At 36.4% G+C, this 13,032-nt stretch overlaps 1 protein-coding gene across 1 annotated transcript in view; it reads right to left on the bottom strand.

The window, feature by feature from the left end:
- The window catches only part of scn5lab (sodium channel, voltage gated, type V-like, alpha b), a 176,932-nt gene that overhangs the window by 68,300 nt on the left and 95,600 nt on the right, over positions 1-13,032 (bottom strand). The window contains exons 14-16 of the mRNA XM_055007041.1: positions 8,804-8,929; positions 3,614-3,734; positions 1,238-1,476 (exon numbers count right to left, since the gene is read on the bottom strand). Coding sequence (XP_054863016.1) covers positions 1,238-1,476; positions 3,614-3,734; positions 8,804-8,929 — 486 coding nt within the window. The remainder of the gene's footprint in view (positions 1-1,237; positions 1,477-3,613; positions 3,735-8,803; positions 8,930-13,032) is intronic.

Here is a 13,032-nt window from a genome sequence, read left to right as displayed (position 1 = left end):
CAGTTTCTACTTATAACCTTTATTAGCATTTATGTGCCGGTGGCTGCGGCAGCGTGAGAGCTCAGGTGTGGCTGCAACACCTCAGGTGAAGCCATTTCCATCCAGAATCGAGCCGCCGGCAGCGTTCAGAGCCGTCCGACCTGCTTCTGTCAGCTCCCATAGACGCTAAAACACACAGTCTCTCCTCAAAGAGCAAAGAAACCACGTTCTCTCTGAATGTCAGGGTTCTAAAGTGTCTCCTCCACTCAAAAAAAAAGTTCTAACGATGCTGGAAGGAAAAAACTCTCATATCAACCACAGAAAACATCTCGTTTTCAGACGAAATAAGGCCAATCCATCATTGAAAATATCAGTTGGACATGTTCTAGTGCATCAGTGTCCAGGTTTTAGAGGTTTTAGAACATTTATATCCTGGTTTGAAAGGTTTTGGCTCATTTACATCCAGGTTTAAAAGGTTTTAGCTCATTTATATCCAGATTTTTGAGATTTTGGTGCCTCAATATCAGGTTTTGAATGGTTTAGTTCATGAATATCTAGATTTTGACATCTTAGTTCATTTATATCAAGATTTTTGATGTTTTAGAGCATCAATATCCAGGTTTTGGATGTTTTATTTCATTGACATCCAGGTTTTCCACATCTTAGTCCATTAATGTCCAAGATTGGTGCCTTGATGTCCAGGTTTTTGGATGTTTTAGTTCATTAACATCTAGATTTTTATATTTTAGTGCATTAATATCCAAGTTTTTGGTGTTTTAATGTGTTAATATTGAGATATTTGAGATTTTGGTGCCTTGATATCCAGGTTTTGAATGTTTTACTTCACTAACATCCATATTTTGATGTCTTAATTCAATAATATCTGGATTTTTTATGTTTTATTGAATTAATATCCAAGTTTTAGATGTTTTAATTCATTGATATCCACATTTTTGACTTTCTGGTGCCTCGAGATCCAAGTTTTCGATGTTTCAGTTTAATAACATCTGAATTTTTGATGTTTTAGTGCATCAATATCCAGGTTTTGAATGGTTTAGCTCATTAACATCCAGGTTTCAACATCTTAATTCAACAACATCCAGGTTTTTTAGGTGTTAGCATGATAATATCCAGGTTTTGAGGTTTAAGTGTGTTACCATCCAGGTTTTAGATGTTTTAGTGTGATGACATCCAGGTTTTGGAGGTTTTTCTACATTAACAACCAGTCATATCTGCCCCAGCCGTCCCTCGTCCCTACCAGGTTTCCGATGCTCAGCATGCCGTTGAACTCATCGGTCATGGGGTAGTGCTCCATGGCCATGAAGAGTGTGTTGAGCACGATGCAGACGGTGATGGCGAGGTCCAGGAAAGGGTCCATCACCATGACCTTCACCAGCTGCTTCACCCTCAGCCAGCAGGGGCAGCACTCCCACACCAGGTAGCGGTGGGCGAACACGTACCAGCAGGGGTGGCACTTCTTATGGGCCTCCTCCAGCTCTGCACGGCACAACACAGCATGACACAGCATGACACAGCATGACACAGCATGACACAGCATGACACGACATGACACAGCATGACATGACATGACACGGCATGACACAACATGACACGACATGACACAGCGTGACACAGCATGACACGACATGACACGACATGACACAGCATGACATGACACGGCATGACACAACATGACACGACATGACACAGCATGACACAACATGACATGACATGACACAGCATGACAGCATGACATGACATGACACAGCATGACACAGCATGACACGACATGACACGACATGACACAGCATGACATGACATGACACAGCATGACACAACATGACACGACATGACACGACATGACACAGCATGACATGACGACACGGCATGACACAACATGACACGACATGACACAGCATGACATGACACGACATGACACAGCATGACACGACATGACACAGCATGACACGACATGACACAGCATGACACAGCATGACATGACATGACACAGCATGACAGCATGACATGACATGACACAGCATGACACAGCATGACACGACATGACACGACATGACACAGCATGACATGACATGACACAGCATGACACAACATGACACGACATGACACGACATGACACAGCATGACATGACGACACGGCATGACACAACATGACACGACATGACACAGCATGACACGACATGACACGACATGACACAGCATGACATGACATGACACAGCATGACACATGACGCGACATGACACAGCATGACACGACATGACACAGCATGACACAGCATGACACGACATGACACAGCATGACACAGCATGACACGACATGACACAGCATAACACGACATGACACGGCATGACACAACATGACACGGCATGACACAGCATGACACAGCATGACACGACATGACACAGCATGACACGACATGACACGACATGACACAGCATGACACAGCATGACATGACATGACACGGCATGACACAGCATGACACGACATGACACAGCAAGACACGACATGACACAGCATGACACAGCATGACACGACACGACGCAACACAACACAAACAAAACCAGGACAGGATGGTCAGAGTAGAGGCGAGCGACAATCATGAGGTGTTAATCTACAACCGTATTAAGTGTAACATGAGATTTGTCTGTAATTAAACCTGATATTGGAACTAAAGAATGAAAGTTTCCTCATAAAGAATGAAGAAGAATTAATGAAATACTGTACATGAAAAATGAAACCGCTAAAAAACAAAACAAATACAAAATGTTGCACCTGAGATATGAAATATTGTACCTAAAGAAATGGAATAAGGCACCAGAAAATAAAATACTGTGCCTACAAATGTAATATTTACAAGAAAAATGTAATATTCTAATTGAAAAAATATGGCACCTAAAAAAATGAAATACTGCTCATGAAAAATGAAATATTTCACCTGAAATATGAATTATTGCACCTAAAAAAATAAAATATTCCACATTAAAAAGAAAATATAGCACTTGGAATATGAAATATTCAACATGAAAAATGAAATATTGCACCTGAAAATGAAATATTTGACATGGAAAAATGAAATATTTGACATGAAAAATGAAATATTTGACATGAGAAAATGAAATTTTGGACCTGATATATGAAATGTTGCACCTAAAAAATGAAATATTCCACATGAAAAATGTAATATTCTAGCTGAAATAGAAACTTAGCACCCAAAAAATGAAATATTGGACTTGAAAATGAAATATTTTATTTCTCATGTCAAATATTTCATTTTTCATGTCAAATATTTCATTTTCCATGACAAATATTTCATAATTCAGGTGCTATATTTTCTTTTTAATGTGGAATGTTTTTTTTTAGGTGCAATAGTTCATATTTCAGGTGAAATAGTTCATTTTTCATGTGGAATATTTCATTATTTTAGGTTCAATATTTCATTATTATGTGTAATAGTACTTTACTACCTTAGATCGTTTCCAGTATTCTTACTTTGTGTTTTTTCTCAGTCTTTTACTGTATTGTACTGTTTTTTTTTTTTTTTAATCAGGCAGGTTCTGTAGTTTAGTTTTCTCCACATGTCTGATGATAATTCCAGTAATAATCAACTCGTTTACCTTCCATGGCGTCGGTCAGGTAGCTGGCGGCACTCAGAGCTCGTCCTCGACGTTCAGACTCCTGAGTGGACGAAGGCCGGGGAAGCAGCATCGTACTGAGCTCCGTGGTCGACGTCGGGACCTGGAATAAAAACACAAAAGCACTTCAATCCCACCTCAGAGTTGAAACTGATGTGTTTATGAGTGTAAATGTATCTGTTTATGAGTTTAAATGTATCTGTTTATGAGGTTAAATTCTTCAATCTAACATCTTCTAGTAGTTGGAGATCCATCCAGCATGGAGGAACATCTTCTAGTAGTTGGAGATCCATCCAGCATGGTGGAACATCTTCTAGTAGTTGGAGATCCATCCAGCATGGAGGAACATCTTCTAGTAGTTGGAGATCCATCCAGCATGGTGCAACATCTTCTAGTAGTTGGAGATCCATCCAGCATGGTGGAACATCTTCTAGTAGTTGGAGATCCATCCAGCATGATGGAACATCTTCTAGTAGTTAGAGATCCATCCAGCATGGTGGAACATCTATCTAGTAGTTGGAGATCCATCCAGCATGGTGGAACATCTTCTAGTAGTTGGAGATCCATCCAGCATGGTGGAACATCTTCTAGTAGTTGGAGATCCATCCAGCATGGTGGAACATCTTCTAGTAGTTGGAGATCCATCCAGCCTGGTGGAACATCTATCTAGTAGTTGGAGATCCATCCAGCATGGTGGAACATCTTCTAGTAGTTAGAGATCCATCCAGCATGATGGAACATCTATCTAGTAGTTAGAGATCCATCCAGCATGATGGAACATCTATCTAGTAGTTGGAGATCCATCCAGCATGGAGAACATCTTCTACTGATGATGAGCAGAGACGCAGAACTGGACTGAAACCTGACAAAAATGAGTTAAATTGTCAAATATGTCTCAAAAATAGTCATTTTGAACAAATTTTTGTTCTTTTTTTCATCATTTTTAATTAATTTGAGAGTTTTTGTTGCCTTCAAGAGAAGTTTGAAGTCACTTTGGAGTAATTTTCAGTTTGTTTGTACAAGATTTTAGTCTAAATTTAAGTACAGTTTAACTTTAAGTTCAGTCAAACCGAAGTTTTGAGTTGTTCTGGGCAGATTTTAAGCCATTAGGACGTTTATTTGATCATTTTGGCCTTATTTAGGTCATTTTGCACAAACTAAGTTATTTCAGATGATGTTTGAGTCATTTTGGACAAAAAACATGTTTTGGTTCCTCTCTGGTTCCTCTTTGGTTCCCCTCTGGTTCCTCTGTGATTCCTCTCTGATTCTTCTGTGGTTCCTCTCTGGTTCTTTTCTGGTTCCTCTCTAGTTCCTCTCTGGTTCCTCTGTGGTCCTTTCTTTGAATGCAAATGTTTTTATTTTTTTTCAGTCGTCTGGTCGTTTCAGAGTGAAGTCATGAATCCAGCTGCTGCTCAGAAACTTTCCTGAGGAGAACCTCTGAGTGGGATGAGGAGAACCTCTGAATCAGGAGAACCTCTGAGGAGAACCTCTGAGTGGGATGAGGAGAACCTCTGAATGAGGAGAACCTCTGAATGAGGAGAACCTCTGAATGAGGAGAACCTCTGAATGAGGAGAACCTCTGAGGCTGGGTCTCCGACAGGAAGCTGCTGCTCAGACAGATGAGTGGGAGGAACTCTGTTGCCACGGAGACGTGACCGCGGCAACCCACAGCGGATAACCGATGCTAAATTAGCGCCCGGCGGCTGCGTTTCCCTGCGTGGGCGTCGACCTTCAGGTCTCACGTCACGTCTGATTGGACGAAGTGTCACCAGGAAGCGTTATGTAACTTCACCTGAGCCAATCAGAGGCAGACAGGAAGTCTCTGAGGACAACGAGCAGCAAATAAACATCAAATTCACGACCCAGAGAAAAGCTGCAAACACCGACTTTTAGTTTAAACTCAAAAATAAATAAATTCAACCTTTAAAATGTAAAAAATGAAAGTTTTTAATGATAAACTTTGGAATAATTCACCGTTATTCTACAGATTATTTAATTTACAGATAAAATCCAGTAAAATCAGGAAAAAAAGGATAAATTTACATGTTGATTGTAAAAAACACGACAAAATCTAATATTTACCTATATATTATTATTAATTTATCAATCATTTACTATACTATAAATATATTTTACTGTATTGAAATGAGCAGATATTATAATTTTACAGATATTTGCAACAAAAAAGTAGACTAAGGACAAAAAATTGAAGAAAAAACAAGTTAAAACCGTTCAAACTACAAATAACATTAAAAACTCCGTATTTTTTATTGTGTTTATTTTTTCCAATTCCTTCTTTGACATATGATTGTAAACGGATGTTTTTAAAATTGTATATTTGTAAATGACAATTAATTGTTATTTTCAACATTTTCCTGTAAAGCAACACTTTTTTAAAACTGTAATTATGTCAGTAAAAAATCAGTAATTAGTCCTTTAACAATATTTGACCATAAAATAATACTATATATCTATATTTTACTGTATTTAAATTAGCAGATATCATTATTTTACAGATATTTGCAACAAAAAAACTATATAGTGGGCTAAAAAATGAAGAATAAATAAGTTAAAAGTGTCCAAACTGTAAATAATAACATTAAAAATCGATATTTTCACAGATGCTAATTGTTTTTATTTTTATTACAATGTTTTACCAAAATATGACCTCATTTTTAATGAATACATCATTATTTTACAGAAAATAAAATTATGATAAAAGTTAAATATATTTTAAATAATGTTATTTTACAGGGGGCTGCACAGTGGTGTAGTGGTTAGCACTTTCGCCTTGCAGCTAGAAGATCCCTGGTTCACGTCCCGGCTTTCCCGGGATCTTTCTGCATGGAGTTTGCATGTTCTCCCTGTGCATACGTGGGTTTTCTCCGGGTACTCCGGCTTCCTCCCACAGTCCAAAAATATGCTGAGGTTAATTGATCATTCTAAATTGCCCGTAGGTGTGAATGTGAGAGTGATTGTTTGTCTCTGTATGTAGCCCTGTGACAGACTGGTGACCTGTCCAGGGTGTCCCCTGCCTTCACCTGAGTCAGCTGGGATAGACTCCAGCCCCCCATGACCCTAGTGAGGATTAAGCAGTGTATAGATAATGGATGGATGGATTATTTTACAGATTTTCATTGTTTTGTTAAATTTTAGGAAAAAAATTAAAATTTTCAAGTTAACAGGTTAAAGATATAAAAAATGTCCACATCAAAAAACTGCATTTTTTTGTTTGTTTTTTAATTCATTCTAATTTTTTTAAATTATAAATAGTAATTAGTTTTTATTTTTAACATTTCACTGTAAATTACATCTTTTTTTACTGCAAATATGTCAGAATAAATATCATTATTTTTAGGATATTTTTCATCATTTGAAAGAAAAAAATCATTTTAAAACAGTTTAAATTTCAGATAATATTTAGTAAAATCACAGAAAATCAGTAATAAAGTAATTTATGGATTTAAAAAATCCGTTTTATTTAACATTTTGAGGTAAAATTACATTTCTGGACGGTGTTTAAATCAGCAAAAATATAATAATAGAAAAAAATATTAGTCGTCATTTAAAAGATAAATTCTCCTTATTAAATTTTATAAATGATTTTACACTGCTGTTGCTGAATATTTTAGTGAAAATGTTTTTTTAAAAATTGTGTTTTATAATAAAAACTAAATAATAATAATAATAATAATAATAATAATAATAATAATAATAATGATAACAATAATAACAACAACAACAATAATAATGATAATAACAACAATAATAATAATAATAATAATAATAATAATAAGGTCTTTTAAAAACACGCTTTGAGCAGCAAACACTGATTTCTCTGATTCATCAAGCAGCAGTTGTCACCTGGGTATCTGTTGCCGTGGTGACAGGAAACGCTGTCATCCACTACGTTTGACCCGCCTGACCTGAATCTGTATCGCCGTGGCAACAGACGGAGGAAGCTCCAACTCATGAATGAATCCTGGAAGTGTGTTTTGGTGTTTTTATACTGTGAAAAAATTCAGTTTTTAACCATTTTTTAATGGTTCTGTTTCATTTTCCCCCACTGTGGTTCATTTTCCCCCACTGTGGTTCATTTTCCCCCACTGTGGTTCATTTTCCCCCACTGTGGTTCATTTTCCCCCACTGTGGTTCATTTTCCCCCACTGTGGTTCATTTTCCCCCACTGTGGTTCACTTTACCCCACTGTGGTTCATTTTACCCCACTGTGGTTCATTTTACCCCACTGTGGTTCATTTTACCCCACTGTGGTTCACTTTACCCCACTGTGGTTCACTTTACCCCACTGTGGTTCACTTTACCCCACTGTGGTTCATTTTACCTCACTGTGGTTCATTTTACCCCACTGTGGTTCATTTTACCCCACTGTGGATCATTTTAGAAGTTGAAAGTAGTTGGGATTACTCACAAAAAAAAATTAGGATTCTATGAGAAAATGATGGAATTACACCATAAAACTAGATTAGATGTTAAAACCATGTGGGATTTCTCATGAAAACTATGAAGCTACATGGAGAAAAGACTATTTTTTTAATTAAAAGGATAATTTCCCCTCATCGTGGGACTGTTTTTCCTCACTTTGTTCTAACTGTTGCTTCATTTTACCTCATTTAGGCTCATTTGGGCTCATTTTTCTTCACTGTAGGCTCATTTTTCCTCACTATGGGTTAGTTTTTCCTCATTGTAAAGCTGTAAATAACATGAAAACCCTTTAGAACCTCTTGTGTTTCTTTGTGTTTCTGCTGTGGAGCTGCATCAGGGCTGGTAATGAACGGATCCATGTTGGTGTTTGGATCAGGAACATAACTGAGCTGGAATGTTGGGCTTTAACCCGCGATGCCACAGCAGTGACACTATGTGCTGGAGAGAGAGAGTGTGTGTGTGTGTGTGTGTGTGTGTGTGTGTGTGTGTGTGTGTGTGTGTGTGTGTGTGTGTGTGTCTGTTTGGTCCATGATATCAGGGCAGAGTTATGCAAACACTGATTCATAATTCACATGTCCGATGGCTGCAGGCTGCACCATTGTTTCCACTGCAGCGAACACACACACACACACACACACACACACACACACACACACACACACACACACACACACACACACACACACACACACACACACACACACCATGAAACACACACTGTGGACTCACACTCTCCTCCTTGACCTTCTCCATGGTGCAGCCTGACAGCTGCCCCTGCAGTGGTGGAGGGGAAACCCCGTTCTGCTCCATGGACACAAACAGCTTCCCATTGACGTTCAGCGTCGGATAGAACACCTGGACACACACAAACACACACAGGTGAGGCTACACACACACCTGGACACACACAAACACACACAGGTGAGGCTACACACACACCTGGACACACACAAACACACACAGGTGAGGCTGTGTTGTCATAAGGAAAACATCACATGTGAAAACTATGAGATTATATGGAAAAAAAAACTAAAAAATAAATTATATGATGTTTTGTCATAACTATTTTCTTACTTTTTATTTAACCAGGTAAGTAAGTTTAGAACCAATTCTTATTTTCAATAATGATCTGGCCAAGAGGCGGCACACAAACAAGATGAAAACTATGAGATCATGTGTAAAAAAAACTATGAGATTATATGTAAAAACTATGAGATTATATGTTAAAACTATGAGATTATATGTTAAAAAAAAATTATGAGATTATATGTTAAAATTATGAAATTATGTTTAAAAAATTATGAGATTATATTTAAAAACTAAAGAGATTATATGTGAAATTTATGAGATTACACATTGCGATTATGAGTTTATCTCTAAAAACTATGGGATAGATGTAGAAATCCCGGGATTATATGTGAAATTTATGGGATTACTTATGATAGTTTTGGATTTATGTGTGAAAATTAAGAGATTAGTCGGGAAAACTTTGGGATTAACTGTGAAAATAGTGTTCTATGTCATTAACTCAGAATATTCCCACACGGAAAAGATGGACATTGATGTGGTTTCTCTGTCGACGATTTAGTTACACTGATAGATTATAGACTATAGATTATTTAAACTGACCTGGGAGCTGTTAGGCTGATAGATTATAGATTATAGATGGATTATTTAAACTGACCTGGGAGCTGTTAGGCTGATAGATTATAGATTATAGATGGATTATTTAAACTGACCTGGGAGCTGTTAGACTGATAGATTATAGATTATAGATGGATTATTTAAACTGACCTGGGAGCTGTTAGACTGATAGATTATAGATTATAGATGGATTATTTAAACTGACCTGGGAGCTGTTAGACTGATAGATTACAGATTATAGATGGATTATTTAAACTGACCTGGGAGCTGTTAGACTGATAGATTATAGATGGATTATTTAAACTGACCTGGGAGCTGTTAGACTGATAGATTATAGATTATAGATGGATTATTTAAACTGACCTGGGAGCTGTTAGACTGATAGATTACAGATTATAGATGGATTATTTAAACTGACCTGGGAGCTGTTAGACTGATAGATTATAGATGGATTATTTAAACTGACCTGGGAGCTGTTAGACTGATAGATTATAGATTATAGATTGATTATTTAAACTGACCTGGGAGCTGTTAGACTGATAGATTATAGATTATAGATGGATTATTTAAACTGACCTGGGAGCTGTTAGACTGATAGATTACAGATTATAGATGGATTATTTAAACTGACCTGGGAGCTGTTAGACTGATAGATTATAGATGGATTATTTAAACTGACCTGGGAGCTGTTAGACTGATAGATTATAGATTATAGATTGATTATTTAAACTGACCTGGGAGCTGTTAGACTGATAGATTATAGATTATAGATGGATTATTTAAACTGACCTGGGAGCTGTTAGACTGATAGATTATAGATGGATTATTTAAACTGACCTGGGAGCTGTTAGACTGATAGATTATAGATTATAGATGGATTATTTAAACTGACCTGGGAGCTGTTAGGCTGATAGATTATAGATTATAGATGGATTATTTAAACTGACCTGGGAGCTGTTAGACTGATAGATTATAGATTATAGATGGATTATTTAAACTGACCTGGGAGCTGTTAGACTGATAGATTATAGATTATAGATTGATTATTTAAACTGACCTGGGAGCTGTTAGACTGATAGATTATAGATTATAGATGGATTATTTAAACTGACCTGGGAGCTGTTAGACTGATAGATTATAGATTATAGATGGATTATTTAAACTGACCTGGGAGCTGTTAGACTGATAGATTATAGATTATAGATGGATTATTTAAACTGACCTGGGAGCTGTTAGACTGATAGATTACAGATTATAGATGGATTATTTAAACTGACCTGGGAGCTGTTAGACTGATAGATTACAGATTATAGATGGATTATTTAAACTGACCTGGGAGCTGTTAGACTGATAGATTATAGATTATAGATGGATTATTTAAACTGACCTGGGAGCTGTTAGACTGATAGATTATAGATTATAGATGGATTATTTAAACTGACCTGGGAGCTGTTAGACTGATAGATTATAGATTATAGATGGATTATTTAAACTGACCTGGGAGCTGTTAGACTGAGAGATTATAGATGGATTATTTAAACTGACCTGGGAGCTGTTAGACTGATAGATTATAGATTATAGATGGATTATTTAAACTGACCTGGGAGCTGTTAGACTGATAGATTATAGATTATAGATGGATTATTTAAACTGACCTGGGAGCTGTTAGACTGATAGATTACAGATTATAGATGGATTATTTAAACTGACCTGGGAGCTGTTAGACTGATAGATTATAGATTATAGATGGATTATTTAAACTGACCTGGGAGCTGTTAGACTGATAGATTATAGATTATAGATGGATTATTTAAACTGACCTGGGAGCTGTTAGACTGATAGATTATAGATTATAGATGGATTATTTAAACTGACCTGGGAGCTGTTAGACTGATAGATTATAGATTATAGATGGATTATTTAAACTGACCTGGGAGCTGTTAGACTGATAGATTACAGATTATAGATGGATTATTTAAACTGACCTGGGAGCTGTTAGATTGATAGATTATAGATTATAGATGGATTATTTAAACTGACCTGGGAGCTGTTAGACTGATAGATTATAGATGGATTATTTAAACTGACCTGGGAGCTGTTAGACTGATAGATTATAGATTATAGATTGGTTATTTAAACTGACCTGGGAGCTGTTAGACTGATAGATTATAGATTATAGATGGATTATTTAAACTGACCTGGGAGCTGTTAGACTGATAGATTATAGATTATAGATGGATTATTTAAACTGACCTGAGAGCTGTTAGACTGATAGATTATAGATTATAGATGGATTATTTAAACTGACCTGGGAGCTGTTAGACTGATAGATTATAGATTATAGATGGATTATTTAAACTGACCTGGGAGCTGTTAGACTGATAGATTACAGATTATAGATGGATTATTTAAACTGACCTGGGAGCTGTTAGACTGATAGATTATAGATTATAGATGGATTATTTAAACTGACCTGGGAGCTGTTAGACTGATAGATTATAGATTATAGATGGATTATTTAAACTGACCTGGGAGCTGTTAGACTGATAGATTATAGATTATAGATGGATTATTTAAACTGACCTGAGAGCTGTTAGACTGATAGATTATAGATTATAGATGGATTATTTAAACTGACCTGGGAGCTGTTAGACTGATAGATTATAGATTATAGATGGATTATTTAAACTGACCTGGGAGCTGTTAGACTGAGAGATTATAGATGGATTATTTAAACTGACCTGGGAGCTGTTAGACTGATAGATTACAGATTATAGATGGATTATTTAAACTGACCTGGGAGCTGTTAGACTGATAGATTACAGATTATAGATGGATTATTTAAACTGACCTGGGAGCTGTTAGACTGATAGATTATAGATGGATTATTTAAACTGACCTGGGAGCTGTTAGACTGATAGATTATAGATTATAGATGGATTATTTAAACTGACCTGGGAGCTGTTAGACTGATAGATTATAGATTATAGATGGATTATTTAAACTGACCTGGGAGCTGTTAGACTGATAGATTATAGATTATAGATGGATTATTTAAACTGACCTGGGAGCTGTTAGACTGATAGATTACAGATTATAGATGGATTATTTAAACTGACCTGGGAGCTGTTAGACTGATAGATTATAGATTATAGATTGATTATTTAAACTGACCTGGGAGCTGTTAGACTGATAGATTATAGATTATAGATGGATTATTTAAACTGACCTGGGAGCTGTTAGACTGATAGATTATAGATTATAGATGGATTATTTAAACTGACCTGGGAGCTGTTAGACTGATAGATTATAGA

Source organism: Amphiprion ocellaris, chromosome 22 (genome assembly GCF_022539595.1).
Source record: "Amphiprion ocellaris isolate individual 3 ecotype Okinawa chromosome 22, ASM2253959v1, whole genome shotgun sequence".
In the NCBI taxonomy this organism is placed as follows: domain Eukaryota; kingdom Metazoa; phylum Chordata; class Actinopteri; family Pomacentridae; genus Amphiprion; species Amphiprion ocellaris.
This window is presented reverse-complemented; position numbering and strand designations above follow the sequence as displayed.